This window comes from Limulus polyphemus, unplaced genomic scaffold (genome assembly GCF_000517525.1).
Source record: "Limulus polyphemus unplaced genomic scaffold, Limulus_polyphemus-2.1.2 Scaffold4541, whole genome shotgun sequence".
NCBI classification, from domain to species: Eukaryota; Metazoa; Arthropoda; class Merostomata; order Xiphosura; family Limulidae; genus Limulus; species Limulus polyphemus.
Window position 1 is genome coordinate 37,034 of NW_013670151.1, and position 10,815 is coordinate 47,848.

The following is a 10,815-nucleotide window of genomic DNA, read 5'->3' on the forward strand; positions in this document are numbered from 1 at the left end:
CACACATCTAGCAAACACTCGAGCATTCACGAACCTTCGAGAATATCATGAGGTGTTACTAGCGTCACGTGACTTCCACTGTCGTAACAACTATTTTTGTTGAAAATGTTTTCGATATTTCCCTTTTCTATGACTCGACTAGACACTGAGAGAGATCATCACGTGTTTTTAAACATTGATTTTAAATCTAATTACATTTTAGATTGAATACGCAAACACAAATACTGCTTTAATGGGTCTCTAAAGGCTATATAATGTGAAACTACATTATCTTCAACTTCTGCAGGCCCCCCCCCCCAGTAACGCAGCGGTATGTCTGCGGACTTACAACGCTAAAATCCGGGTTTCGATACCCGTGGTGGGCAGAGCACAGATATTCCATTGTGTAGCTTTGTGCTTAATTACAAACAAACAAGTTTCTACAGACTGAATAGTAGGAAAAAGTCTATACTTATATTAGGTTCTTTGTGAATCATAGAATTTATGTAGTATAAAAATTGATGAAATAAACGATGCAGTTTGTCGCTGAAATTAATTATTGTATCTGTCTTCCTTTAGACAGCGTTAAACCAGACGAAATCAACGTTTAAGGTAAAAAAAAACAAAAACATTTTTAGTTTTAAGTTAATCCGACGGAAGAAGCTATCACAAGGTGCGGATCAACGATTCTTTTACATAAAAGAACTTAAAATGAAAGTTATTAAGTCACAGGGAGCATAAAACAAGAACACAGGTGGAGTATATGAAAACAAGAGCACAGATGGAGTATCCGGTACACCGTGTATGTTGATATTGATAACATCATTCATTAGGTTAAACAAGAAAAAACAAACTTGAGGATAATGTTTTAGCTCCAAAGTAAACTTGAATTCGAACCCCCGATAGTCTCATCCGTAGGAATTGCAAATGTATTTAATTAGTCTATTTTAAGGCACGTTTACTACAACAGTTTCAATGATATCTTTATTGGGTTCTACGAGTTCCAGAAAATGAATTGTTTGGTTTATGACATCAATCTCATGAACTTGATGGATCCCAGGAAAACAAACAAACAAAAAAAAAAAACGTTGTGGTTGATGACATCAATGTCATGGTTATCGTCATTGAACTTGATGGGTTCCAGAAAAGAAATTATTTGGTTATGACATCAATGCCATGGGTATCGTCATTGAACTTGATGGGTTCCAGAAAAGGAATTGTTTGGTTATGACATCAATGCCATGGGTATCGTCATTGAACTTGATGTGTTCCAGAAAAGGGATTGTTCGGTTTATGACAGTAGTCTCATGGACCCAATGTATCTAAAAAATACAAAAACAAACCCTGTTTGGTTTATGACATCATTCTTATAGGTATCTTTATTGAACTTGATGGGTTTCCAGAAAAGGAATAGTTTGCTTTATGATAGCAAACCATGGACATCTTCATTAGACTTTATAGATACCAGGAAAGAAATTATTTGAACTGAACACATAGTTTTTGTTGAACACCTCGATTCAAAAGGAGGATGAATTAAGAATTTTCTCGTGTTAAGTCACATTAAAAGTATTTTTTATTAACCAATATTAAACTTGTAATATTAAGTTTTAATTAATTAATATTTAATAATACTAATATTATTGTAGACTCTGTAAACTGTCATCTTCCAGTCATCATAGTCTGTAAACTGTCATCTACCAGTCATCATAGAGTCTGTAAACTGTCATCTACTAGTCATCACAGAGTCTGTAAACTGTCATCTACCATTCATCATAGAGTCTGTAAACTGTCATCTACTAGTCATCACAGAGTCTGTAAACTGTCATCTACCAGTCATCACAGAGTCTGTAAACTGTCATCTACCATTCATCATAGAGTCTGTAAACTGTAATCTACTAGCCATTACAGAGTCTATAAACTGTCATCTACCATTCATCATAGTCTGTAAACTGTCATCTACTAGTCATCACAGAGTCTGTAAACTGTCATCTACCAGTCATCACAGAGTCTGTAAACTGTCATCTACCATTCATCATAGTCTGTAAACTGTCATCTACCAGTCATCACAGAGTCTGTAAACTGTCATCTACCATTCATCATAGTCTGTAAACTGTCATCTACCATTCATCATAGTCTGTAAACTGTCATCTACTAGTCATCATAGTCTGTAAACTGTCATCTACTAGTCATCATAGTCTGTAAACTGTCATCTACTAGTCATCACAGAGTCTGTAAACTGTCATCTACCATTCATCATAGTCTGTAAACTGTCATCTACTAGTCATCACAGAGTCTGTAAACTGTCATCTACTAGTCATCACAGAGTCTGTAAACTGTCATCAACCAGTCATCATAGTCTGTAAACTGTCATCAACCAGTCATCATAGAGTCTGTAAACTGTCATCTACCAGTCATCACAGAGTCTGTAAACTGTCATCTACCAGTCATCATAGTCTGTAAACTGTCATCTACCAGTCATCACAGAGTCTGTAAACTGTCATCTACTAGTCATCATAGTCTGTAAACTGTCATCTACCAGTCATCACAGAGTTTGTAAACTGTCATCTACCAGTAATCACAGAGTCTGTAAACTGTGACCAAGCGATCACCACAAAGTTTGTAAGTTGAGATCAACCATTCATCATAGAACGGTTTTAAATTTATGAAGAGCGCGTAACACATCAACGATAAAAAAAAGAAAATTCCAGAACTGGAAGGACATGACTATGAAAACAACAACAAACAACATACACACACACACACACTAAAGAAACTAGTGGAAGCGATGGACTAGGAAGAAGGCGATAAAGAAACAGATAGGCTTCTAAGGTCTGAGTCAATCACATAACAGCAGCCTATTATAATTCGTTTTGTGCGCTGTGTTGTTACAGAAGATTATTTTAGTAACTTGCTTTTCCTGCTTACTGATAATATTCTTTTCTTGAAACCAAATGTCTTTGCCTTTCTTATGGTAACACTCAAACCCTTGGGAACGCTATAAAATCCAGATGTGAGTGAACCACAACTACAGAAACCCAATCATTTGGACTTTCTTCCTTAGAGGTGAGAAGAAAAGTCGATATTTTCCTAAAGCGATCGGTTTGGTTTATCTTTAATTATGACGTATGTTATAAAAGTATCACTCTGAAACATAACACTTGAGTCTAACTGACTGATTTGTATATGCTCGCACATACATGTACTTTGTAATATTATTAACACAACTCGATAATTCTCTATTTATAGAACGTAAATTAAAAAAGCACATGAAATCTTACCTTATTAAGAGCATCCTCTTTTGTTTTAACGTCCATCCAGTCATTCAATCTCACCAATACTTTAAACGCCTCATGCAACTCCTCAACCATAAGTTTTGTCTGAAAAATTGATTATACGTACAAGTAATTGTGAGTACGGCGTTGCTGTAGCATGTTTTATATTTTTATTACGTTTTTACAAAGATTCAGTTTAATCAGTTGAATACTCCAATGTAGAATAACTCTTGTTGAACATGATTGAAATTTAAGAAGTTAAAGAAAGAAAGAAAAAAAATTGATTTTAGACTACAGAAAATACTCAAAGCATAATTTATAAGTTAACGTTAGCAATAAGGGTTGAGTTTATGTGTACCAGTTTTAATTAATCTACTTTTGCAAGAAAATTATTGAAAACAACACATTCGTACGTTGAAAATGTTTTGTTTGTTTGTAATTATGCACAAAGCTACACAATGGGCTATCTGCGTTCTGCCCACCACGAGTATCGAAACCTGGTTTCTAGTGTCATAAGACAGCAGACATATTGCTGTGCCGCTGGGGGCGGACGTTGAAAATTAATTACAACAGCAGTAATGAAAAAAAAGCTTCCATCTTCTTCCGCATGGGTGAAAAGACTGCATAATAAGTTATGTAGAATTGTTTTTGTATAAAGAATTAATAATAATTATAACACTTTAATTAACTGTGGACTCGTGCTTAAATTTTCGTATTTATGTACTTTGATGACTGTGGGAGCTGGGTTAGCGTTTTGGGCTGCGAATCGAAAGATCCAAGGTCTGATCCTCGACATGTCAAATAACATCCTTGGCACTTCCAGTTGTTTAAGGTTTGTAACTGTGACAGTAAATTCCATTATTCGGGTAAAATATACTCTATAGAGGGCGTGCCTATTGACTGGTTGCCTTCTCTCTGGCCAACAATTTTCAATCGTGGATGCCTCTGCCTGAATCTCGGTGTCATATAAGGTGCCATGTATGATCGCAGTCTTAAGCGCTTAGTGTTTAACATGGCCAAACATATAATGCTATAAACCGGGTTTCGATACCCGTGGTGGGCAGAGCACAGATAGTCCACCGTGTAGCTTTGTGCTTAACTCCAAACAAACAAACAAAACGTTATTGTTCTTTTTATACTTTTTTTTTATTGGCAAATAACTTATCTATGAATGTGAAATGAGAAATATATATTGCGTATTGCGCTCTTATAAAATCCAATAAGAATATAAATTTTGAAAAATTATAGCAGCTGATGAACGTTTATGATAAAAAATTCGTCAGGCTTAAGCCACCTGTGGGCTAAAGAACGCAAAATATCATACACTAGGTTTTGTTTTTGTTAGTAAAGAATCATAACAAATATTGGAGTACTTATACTAATAATATGTAAATATATTAGCTTAGTTAAATCACCCCTTCCCCCCCCCAAAAAAAACGGCCTGATATGGCTTAGTAGTTAGGGCACTCTAGTTTCAATCTGTGGTGTTGACTAACTTCCTTCCCTCTAGTCTATAGCTTCTACATTAGGGACGGTTAGCATAAATAGCCGTCTAGTAGGTTTTCGCAAAATTTAACAAACAGACAGCACATCGCTAACACTTTAACACCTGTTTATCAGCTGTTTATAGAGCTCAAAACATCAAATATTACTAGCGCAAGTACATGTAGTTTATATTACAGTGTTTCTTGAATGTAATGAAATGACAACTGGTGGTTGAATTTATGTACTTCTGTTGGTAATTAAGTTAAATATATACGTGTTTATGTAACTCCGGTACGTTTACATAAATATACATAAAATAGTCTCATAGGTGGCTTCAAGCATGCTGTATTTAGCTTAATGGTCAAAACTGTCTGAAAATGTTCATCAGTCAAACCATGAATGGTTATTTATCGGAAAAGTAACCCCTTTTTATTTTTTTATTCTCCGTGATGTATGTTGAATTCTATAGGTGGTCATTTTCTTAATTACTTTGTTAACAACAGTATTAATAGAATTAATTACATAGTTATTTTGATATAACATACGTTTAACTATCTTTACTTCTTCAAGAGTCCCCAGGTGGGACAGCGGTAAATCTTTGGATTTACAACGCTCAAATCAGGGGTTCGATTCCCTTCGGCACACAGCAGATAACCTGATGTGGCTTTGCTATAACAAAACACACAAACACATAGTCTTTCCCCCTGTAGTTCAGCGGTAAGTCAGTGGGCATATAGTGCTAAAAATAGGGTAATCACGGTGGGCAGAACATAAATAGCCAATTGTGTAGCTTTGGGCTTAACAACAAAAATAAACAAACTGATTAGTGTACAACTCATCAACATGACACGAATATAGACAGTCAGTGAAACCCAGTTTTATATGAGCGCCTTTCCAGTTTTACGGTGCCTGGCGGCTCAGCGGCAAGTCAGTGGGTTTATAACACTTGAAAAAAAATCGGGTTTCGATACCGCGGTTAGCAAAGCACAGATACCCCATTGTGTAGCTTTGTGCTTTACAAACACACAAAATTTTAGGGTCAAGTAGGGGAGCTTATAAAACAAGAGGGAATCCTCAATAGCCGCGGCACTGTAAATTCTTTTAGGCGGGATTAGAGTAAATTAATCTATGAGACCATCTTTTCCTTTTGATTAACTATATTTTTGTGCGACCGCAATACCAAGTGTGGGGCTCGCGTATACCTGATTCAGTTTTATTACTCATCAGGATCTCTACCAGTCTACCCTCCAATTGAAATTATTACAGGCAAGATTAGAATAAATTAATCTATGAAACCTTGGGCATGGTCAAATACACCAATGGAAAGGGTTTGACTTCCCGAGTCCAAAACTGTAATTAGATCTCAAATTGGTCAAGAGATGACGGAGCTATAAGCTAAAAGTTTGTACTTGCTAAAAAATACTCGGAGCCATTCTATTAGCCACTATGCCGCGGCTTAAAAATCTCACCTCTTGCTACATGGATAACAGAATTGTATTTAAAAATAACTTGATGATTCCAAACATTAACACACACCTCTTGTTTGGATTGTGCTTTGAACTGTTCTTCGACGTACAATCGGCCTACAGCTTCGGGCATCAAAGAGTTGACAAGGTTGGCACAAACAAGCTCCAAACTCTCGAGTTCCTGTACTCCTTGCGTAACCTTTTTGAAGTCAAACTCAATTTTACGAAACTCTTCCGTTGTGAGAGGACCAAGTACTTGCACCAGTCTCCATCCAACATAGTTTCCTATAACACTAAGAGGATATGAAGGAAATTAATTATTCATATTTTATTAGTATATTATAGTTAGGTAAGAGCCTTCAACAACGTTCTTAACTTTAGCATAAGGATTTATAATTTACCTAAATCTCTTAAGAAGGTTAAATCTCATGAGACATTATTAGGATTACGGCCGAAAATATCGCTAACAGCGAGGGCACCCAACTGATGAATCATTATAAGTTTTCATTAAATTGAGCACTTTAGTTGGACAGATATATAATAACTGCAGCCTGCTTTGATCAGAAGTTAATGTTAATTAGCATTATCCAGATTAAAAATATACTTGATAGACGTGTGTATGACATCATACTTTTATAAGCCAATAACAGTCGTAAGTGCCACTTACAAGACACTATCTGAGTGACCATTGGCTACTTAAAATGTCCAAGTATTACTGAACTGTTAGTTTCAAGCTACTTTGACAGAAATGTTTAATAAAATTGCCTATATTTACATAACTAATAAGATGGAAAGAAGAAAAGAGCTAGAAAACAGACGGTGGCTGTCTGAACGGTAAGCTTGGGGACTTACAACAGAGCATTGTGTAGACTTGCGCTAAGAAAAAGCACACAAACCAAGATGGAAGTAAGAAACAAGAGAGAGAGATCTAATCACACAAGCACAGGTACTTAACCCTTATCTGTTGAAAGTATGGTTTCATTTTCTTTACGTCCAGGTGAGGGTTTTACAGAGAAATCACATATCTGAGAGAATTTAGGGGACATTTAGGGTCGCCTGAACGTTTGCTTAAGAATTTAGGGATATTATAGGGTCACCTTTTCGTCTGCTTAAGAATTTAAGGGAAATATAATGTTGCCTGAATCCTTGCTTAAGAATTTAGGTGATATATAATGTTGCCTGAACCCTTGCTTAAGAATTTAGGGGATATATAATGTTGCCTGAACCCTTGCTTAAGAATTTAGGGGATATATAATGTAGCCTGAACCCTTGCTTAAGAATTTAGGGGATATATAATGTTGCCTGAACGCCTTTTTAACTTACGAATATTAATAAAATCACAGGTAAACTAGAAGTTAAGAACAAGTGTCAGTGTTTTAACACTATTTTCAAAGTGTAGATGAATGTTGGATGTTTCTTTTTATACAAAGCTATTATTAACAAAACAAAAAAGCACCGACGACAGTGTAATTATTCTGCTTTAAAAATGCGTAATAAACATCGAAGTTTACAGCAATTAATTTCAATCATTCTTTTAAGAAAAAATTGTTTATTTGACGATCTAGTTTTATTTTTTTTACTTGTGAAAAGTTATTTCAAAAGTATTTAGTGTTTTAAAAAAATCCGTTCATTCACTATGTTACTCTTCTGTGTTCAGAAACTTTGTTTAATTGTGGCAGCAGCGTTGTTCATTTTACTTTATTAATTCATTTTAAAATGTGTTAAAACTTATCCTATGATTTTATAAAACTTATGTGAAATTAAGATGCTTAACTGTTCCATCAGACTGTGTTCATTAAAGTGAGCTACATAATATATATATTATTACCTATTGGTATTGTTTTTTATAACAAGAGCGAGTCCTCTCAAGTACTTCAAGTCAATGTCTCGCACGTTCACCTCACTATCTGATGTGATATTTTCCATGCTGTCCGGCAGATAAGCGTTTAAAAAACTCTCCCAATCAATCTGAAAGAATATCAGATAAATTAAGATATCACATATCGCCACAATAAACAATGTAATAAGGCAGTGTTTTTTTGTTTTTTTTCACTGACATCACCCTAACTCACTTACCTTGATTTGAGCAACACCCCTGTTGTCACATGAAATATTTTTTTCTATGTATTTTTTTTTTATGTTCATAATTATTCTTCGTCTGGTGAAACCCTGGCGACACCCCAAGCAACTTGCCGCGACATGCAGTTTGGAAAACATTGCAATAAGGTGTTATAACTTTTTCCAGAACTTTGGTAGATCAAATAAAAAACACCCGAAGTATTTTAGGTTACCTGGCGGCGAGTTAAGAACTGTTCACCTAAACCAAACAAATTTCTTATATTCCATCATTATATGAGAACCACCGATAAGCCGTGAATTCCGAGAAACTAGTCTGTTTATTTTTTCTTCCCTGAAATTCACGTTTCGGAGAGCAATCCTCTCTATTATTAAAACATTGTAGAACTTTTCAACCCTTATTATCGTCCAATAAACGAAATTATTACTAATTTTATTAATTAAATGCCACAAGATATGTGAGCAAACCAACTAAAAAATACCGCATTCATTGAACATGTATTACAGGCATACTTACATCTGTAATGTTTTTACTTATATCGGATACTTTCATTATGGTGTTAACTTTTCTCGGGTCACGTCTATCTTCTGGTAATACGCTATGCTGTAAAAAAAAGTTTTTAAAATCAGAGTTTTCATTTGGTGTACAGTTCAAATCTCGTACAAAATGTAGATTAACATAGATACATTACAAATGTATCGTTTACAATATATTTAGGCTTATGTTTTATTTATGTGTTTGTTTTTTAATTATGCACAAAGCTACACAAGGGCTATCTGTGTTCTGCCCACCACGGGTATCGAAACCCGGTTTCTAGCGTTGTAAGTCCGCAGACATACCGCTGTGCCACTGAGGGGCAATATTTTACTGTAATTGATTATTTATTTAGCGAAAATGTGACACACAATAACTGAAACAAAAAAGAGGAAAAACTGGTTACCTTGGCTAAATCTGATTCGAATTTAAATATTTCTTCTGCAAGACTATCAAACTCTTCAGAGTTGTTTTCCTTTTTCAAAATTTTCAAACTTTCTTTGATGTATATTTTATAAGCATCAATAATTTTCCGGTTATTTTCGTTATCTGGCTCCATCAGTTGTCGTTGGCCTATTCCAAATGAAGGTTGGTCCAACTTGGAAGAATGAAAAATATTTGAGCAGAAGACAAAGCAATATTTTTTTTACATATTTTAGATAATGCGAACCTTTTCAAGAACTAGTATACAAGTATATAACCATTGATGAAATAATGTAAATAATTTCATAAACTTACACAATTTTCTATAATAATAACATTTCCAACATCAGTATAATTTGTAATGCTTTCTACAAGGACTTCTTGAAAGAAACGTTATAAATTGATTGTTTACTACTGGTTGAATTGGAAGTCTGTAACTCGGTAGGTGAATGGAAGCCTAGATACCTTTTTTTGTTTGTAATTAAGCACAAAGCTACACAATGGGCGATATGTGCTCTGCCCACCACGGGTATCGAAACTCGAATTGTGACATTGTAAGTCTGCAGACATACCGCTGTGCCACTGGGGGGGAAAAAAGTGTTTTTGCTTTTGTTCGTTTGAAGCTAAGCACAAAGCTACAGAATGGGCTATCTGTGCTCTGCCCACGACGGGTATAGAAACCCAGTTTCTAGCGTTGTAACTCCTCAGACATACCGCTGTGCCACCGTGGGGGTCCTAGATACCTAACTCACTAGGTTTAGAAAACTTTACGAAACCAACTACCCAGTACAGCATTTTATTAAGTGTTTACTGTATTTTAACTAAAGATAAGTCGTTGTCGAAGTGTTAATGTGAGAGGAAGAAAATACAAATGGTCCGTATATGAAACTAGCTTTCACTTTGACATCTAGTAGTTAACTAAAGATAAGTCGTTGTCGAAGTGGCTAGTTTCATATATGGACCATTTGTATTTTCTTCCTCTCACATTAACACTTCGACAACGACTTATCTTTAGTTAACTACTAGATGTCAAAGTGAAAGCTAGTTTCATATATGGACCATTTGTATTTTCTTCCTCTCACATTAACTTTCACTTTGACATCTAGTAGAAGAAACTGGGTCTACTTTATAATACAGACTTAATTAAACTTAACCTAAAGTTTTTTATAACTTTAGTTAGATAACGTCTAGATCTTAAACAAACACAAACTCTTAACGCTATCAGTTGTGGCATAACACAAATGTTAACAAACATACTTTATATTATTATCACAAAACTCTAACACTGTCATATCCTGTCATGATCTAATTCAAATGTTAACAAACTGGTTAAATCATCTTACATAGATCATATTTTATTCACCTAACTCTAACATTGTCATATCCTGTCATGATCTAATTCAAATTTTAACAATCTAGTTAAATCATCTTACATAGATCATATTTTATTCACCTAACTCTAACATTGTCATATCCTGTCATGATCTAATTCAAATGTTAACAAACTAGTTAAATCATCTTACATAGATCATATTTTATTCACCTAACTCTAACATTGTCATATCCTGTCATGATCTAA

The 10,815-nt window shown here is 34.8% G+C and overlaps 1 protein-coding gene across 2 annotated transcripts in view; it reads right to left on the reverse strand.

Annotated features, from left to right (window-relative positions):
• Positions 1–10,815, reverse strand: part of LOC106471321 (neprilysin-1-like) — a 56,305-nt gene that overhangs the window by 18,192 nt on the left and 27,298 nt on the right. For both annotated transcript variants that reach the window (XM_022399934.1, XM_022399933.1), the window contains exons 8-12: positions 9,220–9,411; positions 8,796–8,882; positions 8,031–8,170; positions 6,273–6,495; positions 3,258–3,356 (exon numbers count right to left, since the gene is read on the reverse strand). In XM_022399934.1, the coding sequence (XP_022255642.1) occupies positions 3,258–3,356; positions 6,273–6,495; positions 8,031–8,170; positions 8,796–8,882; positions 9,220–9,411 (741 nt within the window). The remainder of the gene's footprint in view (positions 1–3,257; positions 3,357–6,272; positions 6,496–8,030; positions 8,171–8,795; positions 8,883–9,219; positions 9,412–10,815) is intronic.